Source organism: Mus pahari, chromosome 6 (assembly GCF_900095145.1).
Source record: "Mus pahari chromosome 6, PAHARI_EIJ_v1.1, whole genome shotgun sequence".
In the NCBI taxonomy this organism is placed as follows: Eukaryota; Metazoa; Chordata; class Mammalia; order Rodentia; family Muridae; genus Mus; species Mus pahari.
The window spans coordinates 90,069,601-90,081,623 of NC_034595.1; the positions used below are offsets into that span (position 1 = coordinate 90,069,601).

General features: G+C 47.3%; 1 protein-coding gene across 1 annotated transcript in view; it reads right to left on the reverse strand.

Annotated features, from left to right (window-relative positions):
* Micos10 (mitochondrial contact site and cristae organizing system subunit 10) overlaps window positions 1-8,367 on the reverse strand; it is a 29,683-nt gene extending 21,316 nt beyond the window's left edge. Inside the window, exon 1 of the mRNA XM_021200564.2 lies at window positions 8,230-8,367. Within this exon, the coding sequence (XP_021056223.1) occupies window positions 8,230-8,293 (64 nt within the window). The 5' untranslated portion in view covers window positions 8,294-8,367. The remainder of the gene's footprint in view (window positions 1-8,229) is intronic.
* Between the last annotated feature and the right edge of the window lie 3,656 nt (window positions 8,368-12,023).

Here is a 12,023-nt window from a genome sequence, read left to right on the forward strand (position 1 = left end):
TCTCTCTCTCTCTCTCTCTCTCTCTCTCTCTCACACACACACACACACACACACACACTTAAAAGTAATAAATCATTAAGGAATTAATGAAATGGCCCAGACACCAAAGACCACATGTGTCATATTTGTTTTAAAGAGTCTTACACCGTGGCTCAGACTGGCCTTGAACTCCAAGCAATCATTTAACTTGTGCTATTTGAGTGTTGAGATAACAGGCAGAACTGTGGTTCAGAACTGCCCTGTTTTTGTAGTAAACCCAAGTTTGACTCCTAACATCCATGCTGTATGTTCACAACTGCCTATAACTCCACCTGCTGCCTCTGGACTCCCAGGGCACTTGCCCTCATGCATACATACTCATGTCCAAACACAATGTTTTCATGACATGTGCCGCTACACAGGGCTTAAAAATAATTTAAAGAAATCTTTCAAGCTAGGCATGGTGGTGCAGCCCTTTAATTCCAGCACTCAGGAGGCAGAGACAGGTGGATCTCTGTGAATTCAGGGCCAGTCCTGGTCTACAGAGCCAATTCCAGAACAGCCAGAGGGAATGCTCTCTTAAAAAAATAAAAAATAAATAAAAAGAGGAGGAGGAGGAGGAAAAGGAGGAAGAGGAGGAGGAGGAAAGAAATCTTTAAAAACCACCACCAACAACAAAAAAAGAAACTTAGGGACAGAACAGCAGTGTGTGTAGGCTACACAGCAAGATTCTAGGGGTGAGGGGTTATGAGAGGAAGGTCTTCAAAATGAGATCCAAACTTCTTAGTAGGTATAAAGACACCCAACAGAGACCTCCTCCCTTCTACTGTTTTTTACCTCAATTCTGACCCTTCCCCACATGAGTTCTTTAACACGCTCCCCATGCCCCCTGCTTTAAGAAATGGTAGCTGCAATATGGGCTTAGGGAAGTGAATGAAAGGGTTAAGAAAGGGTAAAACACAACTGGTAGAAATGTGAGCACTGTCCTTCCAGCCTACCACAGCTGAGGAGGGCTATGTGCTAAATGCAGCTCCAGCTGCCACCCACTCCTGGGATAGCCCACCCCATCTGACCAAGACAGGGTTTCTCTGTGTAGTTTTGGCTGTCCTGGAACTATATACACCAGGCTAGCCTCAAACTCCGAGACTGTCCTGCCTCAGCCTCCCAAGTGTTGGAATTAAAGGTATGTGCCACCACCAACTGGCTTAGATTTTCTCTCCTCTAGGACACAGGGCAATTTCTGGGCACTGGAACATAGTCCTCCAAATGTACCTTCTAAAAGTCTACATATATATTCTCAAGCTAGAGCTTGAATGTTACCCCCTTTTCCCAGACCATCATTACATGTGCACCCACCACCCAGCTTATGACAATTACTAGTATTAAAATATTTGGGAAAGTATACTCTATTTTTGAGACAGTCTCATTCTGTAGTCTGCCAGGTATGTAGCCTTGAAGGTATGTCCATCCTTCTGTCTCACCTCCACATACACTTGAATACACACCAACACACACACACACACACACACACACACACAAAGAAAATGAATAATCTCCCATGCAGCCCAGAGTGGTTAAGACTGGGCTGAGAGCACCAGCTCTGCAAAGACCAGGACAACCAGGCCTCCTCCAATCCTGGGCACTCTACCTTCTATGTCCCTAACAGACCTAAGTGCTGGTGAATGCCTTTGATCCCAGCACCAGGGAGGTAGACCAGGCAATGTCTGTGATGAAGCCAGCCTGGTCTACATAGTGAGTTCCAGAACAGCCAGGGCTACACAGAGAAACCCTGTCTCAGAAACTAAAATCTAAACACCTGTGTGTCTTTTCACGCTCTGTAACACTCATGGGTGTGCACAGGATAAACTATGCTGCACATAAAAGGAAAACGAGCTGCACAGCCCCTGAATTGAGTGGAGAAAGAAAACCAGAGCAACCCATAAATCTGATAAAACTTAAAATAAATCCATAAAATTAGCAAAAACCATTAATGACGCACTCACATAAAACTAATGGAACATGCCATTCATAAAATGTAATATTTCTCACTCCTTTTTAATTTCCTGCAATAAGGCTCTGGCACTACCCTTAAAGCACAACCACCCTCAGCTTGTTTAAGCACCACTGTGCTCTCTGCACTCGCCTGACCACTCCCAGACAATAATTACACCACTTTTTATTATTTGTTTGTTCGAGATAAGGTTTTGCCATGTAGCCTTGGCCAGCTTGGAAATCACTTAGTAGTCCAGACAGGACTTGAACTTGTGGCAATCCTCCTGCCTTTGCCTTTCAGGCTTTAATACTACTTTAATGCTAAGATCTCTTGACCATAACTCATGTCCAACAAGGAAATAAAAGTTGGTTTAAAAAAGAAAAAGTCCTACTGGGAAGTGGTGGTGGTACATGATAGAGGCAGACAGATCTCTGAGTCAAGGGCAACCTGGTCTACAGAGTGAATTCCAGGACAGCCAGGGACCACTAGACAGAGAAACCCTGTCTCAAAAAAACCCAAAACAAAAAGACTAAAACAAACAAAAAGCCCCCAAGAGTTCAAAGACACTTGGCCATGTATGTAATGTAGCAAAAACTGACACAAAATATACTTGGCTTTTTAATTTAAATGCTAATTGTCTCAGTTAATAAACACACTCAGATATGGGTCTCAGATATAGGCTCCAAAATTCTCAGCAATAATCCCAGCACTCGGGAGGCAGAGGCAGACGAATTTCTGAGTTTGAGATCACCCTGGTCTACAGAGTGAGTTCTAGGACAGCCAGGGCTACACAGAGAAACCCTGTCTCGAAAAACCAAAGGGGTAAAAAAATTTTCAGCAATACGTGTCATATACTTGACAATTACCATGTCCCTCCCTCAAACCAAGGGTTGGGAGGGATCCAGAGTGAACAGGACAGACTCTTTCTGAAGAGACTGACATTCCAAAGAGGATGGAGAATCAAGTTCAGAAGCAAACTGCAAATGTCAGATGGCAACCCCACTCCAAGGGAAAATGACCACAGCCTCAGCAAAGAGAGTACTAAGTACCAACAGGTACCAATGTCACACAGACATCGTCACATGCATGGATGAACATAACCAAGGAGAAGGGTACAACTGTGAGGGAGGGCCACAGTCTGCCATGGAGAGCATGCTCTAGGGCCTGAGTTTGGTCCCCAAGAATACAAATGGGAGGACAAAAGGAAAAAGGGTTGGAGAGGAGATGAGAAAGGACCTGATATGTCTGTCTCTTGGTATCTCCTATCCAAAGTCAGGGAACTGGGTCAGACAATCTTATAATTATCTATTCTTCAACACTAACCGCAACAACATAAATAGGTATTTTAAACTGGAATTAATAGAGGGAATAGAACTGTTTCTCTTGGGGGCTGGAGAGATGGCTCAGTAGTTAGGAGTGCTTGCTGTTCTTACAACCACCTGAAACTCTAGCTCCAGGGGATCCAACACCATCTTCCAACTTCTGTGGACATCCACAATCAGTGCTCCTTACAGGCAGTCATACACACAAACACAAAAACCAATCGTTTTTAGATGTGGGGTGAGGTGGGCTACAAAGTTGGCTCTGTATCAGTTGGTTTGGGCTTGCCAGTGCAGTACCTAAGGTGGTCAGGAGAGGGTGTCAGCCCCTTGGAGCAGAGTTAAAGGCAGTTGTGAGCTGTAATAGAGGTGTTGGGAACCAAAGCAGGTTCTCTGAAAGGGCAGGAAGTGCTCTTAATTGCTGAGCCCAACTCCGCCCTGAAGGGCACTTTTTAAAAGTACCCAACTGTTCAACACGTGTAGGAAAAAAAAAAAAAAAAAAAAAAAAAAACAAAACTCTCGAAAAACAAAAAAAAAAAAAAAAAAAAAGCCCTCTTGGGACTGAGGGTATAGCTCAGAGGTACAATGCAAAGCCCTGGATTCCATGCCCAGCACTGAGAGGGGCTCACAGTGGGGCTGTCTGGTCCCAGCAGCTTCACTGCAGTCTGAGTCTGCAGAGCCAGAGTAAAACCATCATCAAACAACCGAAGCAGCAGTAACCCTTTCCTCTTCCAGCACATCTCAGGGAGAGCTGTCACTCCCTGAGCCTCTATCTCCATCCTGAAGGGCTAGGAAAGCAGACAGCAGGGAGGGTTGAAGAGCCGTGCACACTGCTGCCTACGGGAATGGAAGGACCAGGCTGCAGAAGAGCAACATTCTTCATCCTCTTGGGACCATCACGTGCAACCTGCTCAGCCGCCTCCTCCTCCTCCTCCTCCTCCTTCTTCTTCTTCTTTCTCTCTCTCTCTCTCTCTCTCTCTCTCTCTCTCTCTCTCTCTCTCTCTCTCTCTCTCTCTCTCTCTCTCTCTCTCTCTCTCTCTCTCTCTCTCTCTCTTGGTTTTTGAGACAGGGTTTCTCTGTATAGCCCTGGCTGTCCTGGAACTCACTTTGTAGACCAGGCTGGCCTCAAACTCAGAAATCCGCCTGCCTCTGCCTCCCAAGCACTGAAGTGCTGGGATTAAAGGCGTGCGCCACTATGCCTGGCTAGCCTCCTTCCCTCCTTATGCTCTGCTTTCTCTAGCCCGTTGTCTGTGGGTCAAACCACTCAGAGCCTGAACTGTGCTACTCCCTCAAACCTGAAACCCTTTTCTCAACTGTTATTTGATCATGTTCAAACCCAAGCATTAGAAATGACCAAAACCAGCCAGGCAGTAGTAGTACACACCATTAATCTTAGCAGAAGCAAGTGGATCTCAGAATTTGAGGCCAGCCTGGTCTACAAAGTAAGTTCTAGGATACCCTTTCTCAAAGAACTGACAAAATCATGGCCTGTCCTCACCCCGTGGGCTGGTGTACTCTGGGATGTGCAATCAGTTCTATCTCGGTTCTTCCCCTGACCTGCACCTCTTCTGTTTTACCTCCAAATTCTGATCACACATCATCACTCACTGGACCAGGGAAACGGTTCAGGGGTAAATATGCTTGCTGCCAAGTCTGGTGACCTGAGTAGATCCCCAGGACCCACACTGCTACCAGTTGTCCCACTGACCTCCACATGCACACCATGGGAATACACACACACACACACACACACACTAAATATTTAAATCTAAAAAAAAATTACCATGAAGGAAAATTCCAACCTTGGTGCTATCCTTCTAAAAAATGAAGACAGAGGAGAAACAATCACCCTGACTGAGTACACAGAAGAAGCACTACACAGAAAACCAGCTAGCTAAAGAAACACCTCATGTGTCTTTAAAATACCTGTTCATGTTTTACTGACATTCAGAGGACCTAGTAGTACTGAGGAGGCTGAGGAAGGGTTAAGGGGAGGATAAGAAAGATCAGTATCAAGGCCAACCCCCAGCACACTTCATGTTGGAGAACAGTCTCTTTTTTTTTTTTTTTTTAAAGAATTAAAATACTGGCCGGGCAGTGGTGGCGCATGCATTTAATCCCAGCACTTGAGAGGCAGAGGCAGGTGGATTTCTGAGTTAGAGACCAGCCCGGTCTACAGAATGAGCTCCAGGACAGCCAGGGCTATACAGAGAAACCCTGTCTCAAACAAACAAAAATTAAAATATTACCCAAACCTAAGTTATTGTAAAAGGTCTTTCACTGAAGGGCTCTGCACCCTCCAGTCAATTCCGAGGCTCTCCAGCAGCCACTCCTGCACTCAGAGTCCTCTGACCCTGCTCTCACACCCAGTCTAGCCTCATTTCATCATCCTGATTGTGCCTGCCCCCACCAACCTCACCACAGAGGCTAACACTACCCGAGATGTCCACAGACATGGCCATTACATCCCACAGTCTCCTGAATATGTACCGGTAGCCAAAGTGCTAAGGACTTTACTTATCTTCCTACTTAAGTTCCCACGGAAGCAGCTGTTTGGGTCTGAGACAGGGTCTATCTATCTGTGTAACCCAGGCTGGCCTCCAACTGGAAGAGACCCACCTGTCTCAGCTCTTGCTGGGATCAAGAGCTTAGCAGCATGCCGGGCTCCTTTACTTTTCTTATCTTTTAGGTTCATCTCCACTTCAGGTTGAGGAGGAGACCATAACCAAAGCAGAAGAACTAGTGCGGGTGGGGAGGAAAGCGGGGCCTAAATCACACCTCCGTGAACTCTGGCCCCTCACGTTCTTGGCTGAATCTGAGAGTCAAAAAGTAATGGATCAATTCATCATGTATTAATTCATCCTGAATGATGTTCTCACTCAGAGGAGCGGTCTGAACTCCATTGCCACACTGTTTAGGGACTATGTTGACATATAAATGTTAAATCCTCTTTCAAATTGCAAACCATTAAAAACAATATTTTGGACTAGAGAGAGCTAAGTGCTTAAGGGCACTAGTTGCTCTTGCAGAGAACCCAGGTTCAAGTCTCAACTCCACAACTGTCCTAACTTCAGCTCTAGCCAGTCCAACACCCTCTCCTGATCTCATCCGGCAGCAAACATGTACAGGATAAGCAGACATACATGCAGGCAAGTCACCCATACACACCAAGTATCTTTGGCCACTTTCAGAATAATCCATTTCTAATAGAAAGCCAGCCTATTTAACCATCCAAACCACTCTAAGTTGGCAATAGTTACTATTTAAATGGAGAAACACGGGCTCAGGGATGTTAGCCAACTTGCCCCTCACCTTCTTGGCTGAATCTAGGAGTCAAAAAGTAATGGATCAATTCCTCATGTATTAATTCATCCCGAATGATGTCTTCTGGGGCTTAGGAAACGGTGGAAAACAAAAAACAAAAACACAGAAACAAAAACAGAAAACATATCTACTTTCCCTGAGCTCATGATTTCATTCTTTCCTGATAATATTCATCTAAGGATATAATCCTAAATTCTCCTAAATAATTTCCGTGCAAGAAGTATAAAATGTGAACCTATGTACGACAGCACACACCTTCACTGGCATCACTCCTGAGGCAGAGACTGGAAGATCTGTGGGTTCAAGACGATGCAGGAAGGAGTACCAGTTTCAAAAATGGGGGTAAAAAATCTAAGTTGCAACAATAAATGTTAGGATAGAAGAGTCCTAGGAACTGGGGAGACAGCTCAGTGGATAAAGCCCCTGGCCTTAAAAGCATGAGCTCAAATCCTCAGCGCCCACACAAAAATGCTGGGGAGGGGGAGAAGGTCGATCAAAGCTCAATGGGCAGCCAGTTTAGGCAAATTGATGCGCTCCAGTTTCTGTGAGAGTCCTGTGTAGTGGTGCACACCTTTAAATCCAGCAAGCCCGAGGCAGTAGCAGAGAGTGAGTTCAGGGCTAACTTGGTCGACACAGTTTTCCTGGCCAGCTCTCCACAGAGAGGCATTGTCTCCATCAATAAATAGGGCAAAGAGCTACTGAGGGAAGCCACTCATCATTGACCTACAACACCAATAGCTGCAGACAATCAACAAGAGAAAGATGGAGAGGACCAGGATCAGCAGAGAGCTGAGACCGACACCCCCCCCACCACCGCGCCAAGGAAGAAATCCTGGGGGGAGAAAATTCTCAACTATGCCATATTATCAGCGAGGCGATTTCAGGCAAGCTCCTTCGCCTGAAATCCAACTCAGGACGCGACAGGACATTTCCAAGCTGCAGTGCCCAGCAGCGCGCCTAACAGCTGCATCACCATCGCTGTTAGACGGGACACCCACCGATCCTCCTTCCCCGACCCCGTGACCTCACAAAGTGTGTCGTCACAGGATGCGTGTCCAGAGAGACAACCTGGACTACCCAGGGGGCCGGCGGTGGCCGCGATCTGACGGTCTGCGGCCATTCTTCCGGACTATAACCCCGGGCTCCAACTGCAGACCCGCGGCGGGTTCGGATTAATGAGGCCGGGCACGGTGGCAATTGCCAGCGCGGCCCGGCGGAGGCTGTTAAACGCCTTCTTCTATGACCTTCTTCCGAAGGCCGCTCGCTCCCGACTGGGGAGCCGTGCGCGCCCCGGCCGGCTGCTCGCCCAACCCGGGCGACATGGGGCATGGGGACAGAGTTTCCCGGCGCGTCCCGCACGCCTTCCCATTTCCCGGAGCGCCGCTGCTGCCCCGGGCCTGCACCTCCGGCCACCTCGGAAGCCCCCCGCGCCCTTCGGCCCGTCGTCCTCGCCGCCCTCGCCGCCCGGCCTGACAGTCATCTGTCAGCGCCCCGCAGCTCAGCGCGCCCCGCCGTCTGGACGGCAGCAGGCCGCGGCTTGACCCCTGCGGCTTCCCGTCCGCGCGCCGGGCGCTCGGCTCCAGCCCAGGGCCTACCAGAGGCAGATGCGCTCACCTAGCTTCACGACCGTGTCGGCCATGCACCGGTCCCACTTTCTGCCCAGCTCGGACTCCGACATGTTCCTCACGGGCAACTCCAGCGCTCCTCACGGCCGGCCCCCGCGCTCCGACTGATGGCAAGTCTCGCGAGAGCCGGCCGCCACCATAAGCTTCCGGCCGGAGCCGGCGCGCCAAATATCGCGAGATCACATACGTCTTCCCTGGCTTCCGGCTTTTCTTCACTCGGTCGTCAAGGTGACAGGTTGCCTGGGAGCCGGAGGTGACCCTGACCTTGGAGATACGCGGAAGGGTAGCAAAGACTGAGAGCTTCCAGAGTCCAGAAGGCCTTTCCTCTCCCGGGTTTTTCATATTTGTATATAATTATTATGGCCATTCCCTTCCTCACGTTCTACTATTGCCCTCTCTCATCCTCCATTTTATACCTACTGAGCCCCATTCCTCACAAGCTCCATATATAATACACACACACACACACACACACACATATATATAATATTATATATCCATGAGCCCCATTCCTCACAAGCTCCATATATATAATATATATACATATATACACATATATAATATATATCCATAATATATAATAAAACATATATAACAAATTATATATATTATATATAATATATGTACATATATTTGTGCACACGTGTGTGTGTGTGTGTGTGTGTGTGTGTGTGTGTGTATGTGTGTGTGTGTTATTTTTAAAGGATCCATTGAGAGTTTGGTTTTGTTTGGTTTTGTTTTCTGTTTGTCTGATTGTCTCTGTTTTGTTTTGTTTTTTCAAGACAGGGTTTCTCTGTGTAGCCCTGGCTGTCCTGGAACTCACTCTGTAGACCAGGCTGGCCTTGAACTAAGAGATCTGCCTGTCTCTGCCTCGTAGGGCTGAGATTAGAGGTGTGCACCACTCCACATGGCCTGGACCCAGAGTTTAATTAGGGTGCCTGCATGGCCATGGTGGGGGAGTATTTATTTGAGCATGAACAACTTCCATTCAAATGAATTTAAACCCCTTCCCCCACCCTGCTGCATTTTTATACAGCATGCATGTGCATGTGCATGCCCTATAATGGCACATGTGGGAGTCAGAGGACAGCTAGTGGGACTGGGTACCCCTCCACCGTGTGGGTGCCGGGGACTGAAGTCAGATCACCAGGCTTAGAGGCAGTGCTTTTACGAGCTGAGTCACCTAAACAGGGCAGCCAGCATTTACTACTTTATGGATACTTCTTTCTTCCACCCTTCTCCATCCCTTTTCTTCCACTCATTCAACCCCCTAGCACTAGGGGATAAGAAAGGATACAAAGGACAGCAGGTGACATTATCATTAGACTGTTTCCTGCTGATGAGGGGCATTGAGTTCCTCGGGGCCAGTTTGATCTTCTCCAGCAGAATATCTAGTTTCTTACTGCTTCTTCATACTTTACTACTTAACCAGCAGCAACCAACCAACAGCCTGCCCCTCAAGGCCCTAGCATTTATAGACCCTACCCTTTGGAAAGTCCCCAGAATTCCAAACGTCACACAATGGCAGAAACTCTCTGCCCTGGCAGAATCACACCCCTGCTAGAGCCGGAGGCAAATCATAGTCAGTGCTGTGGATAGCCTGAAGCAGCCCCACATCCCACACCTGGGATTAAGACAAAAGCAGAGTCTTATTTATGTGTTTTTTAAAGAAACCAAACTTCTCACTACTCAAATTCTCTCTCTCTCTCTCTCTCTCTCTCTCTCTCTCTCTCTCTCTCTCTCTCTCTCTCAGAAACTGTTGTTCCTGAAAGCATTTGTCCCTGCTTCCTCCACTTCTGGATCTCTCTGTCTACTTATACCTGCACAACACCACCCTCCCTGACTCTGACGGTTTCCTCCAGCCCTCACCTTTTCCTGCCTGTTTAGAATGCTGGTTCTCAGGCCTCCATCTAACCTCTGTTATGTGTTGCTGCAGGTAAAATGTCTACCCTATCCATACTAGTGTCTAAGAAGCATTAACTATTAGTTCTTCCTATCAAACAATGTAAAACTTATGTTTACAAGGAATTTTCTTAAATCTCTCCCGACTTTGAAAATTTTTATGCCAATGTTTTAACCACTCCCACCCCCAACCGTATAAAATTTTGTTTACACAAAGGCCCTGCTCCAGTCTCAGAATTGAAGAGGTCAGCCCCTTCCTTCCCTGGCCCTGCATTTCCCATTTCTGGAATCATTTAAAGCTAGCCAATCACAGAAGACTGTGAGGTCAGACTTCAGCCAATGGAGTTGGGATAAAAACAAAGTGTACTTCCTGGCTTGGCATACTTGCTCTTCAGAACATGCTCTCAAGAATATATAATCAAGAATATGGTCCCCAAAATTAAAAATAATAAATAAAAATAAATGAAATGAAAAAAGAGTATGGTCCCAGGTGTGGTGACATGTGGGCCAAGTGGAACCCTGCCACCAGATAGAAAAACTGGTAACGTCCGGCAGATTAAGACCCCAGCAATTCTTATAATTGGGAACAGTTGGCATTTGAGTCTGTTCCCAAACCAGTTCCTGTCATGGAGCATGTGACCACAATTCCCCTCTAAGAGGACCATGACAACTGGTCATGTAACATAGAAACCCAGAGTTCTCCATGCTAATGAGGTATCTAGATGGGTCCTGAGGGTCATCCCTTCCTGCAAAAGGTATGTAATCTTTAGTTCACCCTGACTAGTTCACCCTGACTAAGTTGTTTGCATCCATTTCCACCATGAATCAACAGTTTGAACAAGCAAGGACTGTCTCCTCAAGGACTACCGTGGAAGAAGGCCTTCATCATACTGAGCCTCGCCTAAGTCTCCCACAGAAGGCCCCGCCACACTCCTGGCACTCACCCTGAGCTAAGCCGAAATCCCTCTGCTGCTTTCCCTATAGACCCCAGCTGTTTCAGCCATGTGCTCTCTCGGCTCCTCTATTGGATATCTCTCTGTCTCTTGGTTCTTGTGTCTCTTGTGTGTGCGTGTGCACGCGTGCGCGCATACACATACACACCTCCTCTCTCTTCTCTCATGGACTGGTTCCATCCTCTTGCAGATGCCCTGGCTGTACTCTCCCTCAATCTACAATAAAACCCTCACCCTCAACCATGCCTTACATCAGTCATTACGTTTCAGCCGAGAGTTGACTTCGAGAAGTCCTTTTCTGATCACTATGCATCCAGCCTTCTATGGGCCTCCCTAAGTGCACGTTAAGGCTACTGAGACAACTTGGCAGTGAAGGCCACCAAGCCTGACATCTACCTGCGCACCATCTCCTGGGCCTCAACATGTTGTCCTCTGTTCTCCAAGGGTGTGTAACAGCATGCACACGTGTGTGCATACACACAGCCTCTAATTTAACAAAGAGAACAGAAGTTGGGGTGGGAGGCTGGGGTTGTAGCTAAATTGATGTAGTGCCTATTTAACATGTAGGAGATCCTGCATTCCTCCTTCAGCATTGCCAGAAGTTAGTTAGTTAATTAATTAATTAATTAAAAAGAAAACCTTAAGGTGGATTTGGTGGTGCACATTAATCTTAGCTTGTGGAGGAGGGCAGGAAGGCTCCAGTTCAAGTTCACCTTCATTGCATAGTGAGTTAGAAGCTAACCTAGACTCCATGAGACCACATCTCCATAAACTAAAAAAAAAAAGTGAGCCAGGCATGGTGGCACATGCCTTTAATCCCAGCACTCGGGAGGCAGAGGCAGACAGATTGCTGAGTTCAAGACCAGCCTGGTCTACAGAGTGAGTTCCAGGACAGCCAGGACTACACAGAGAAACCTGTCTCGAAAAA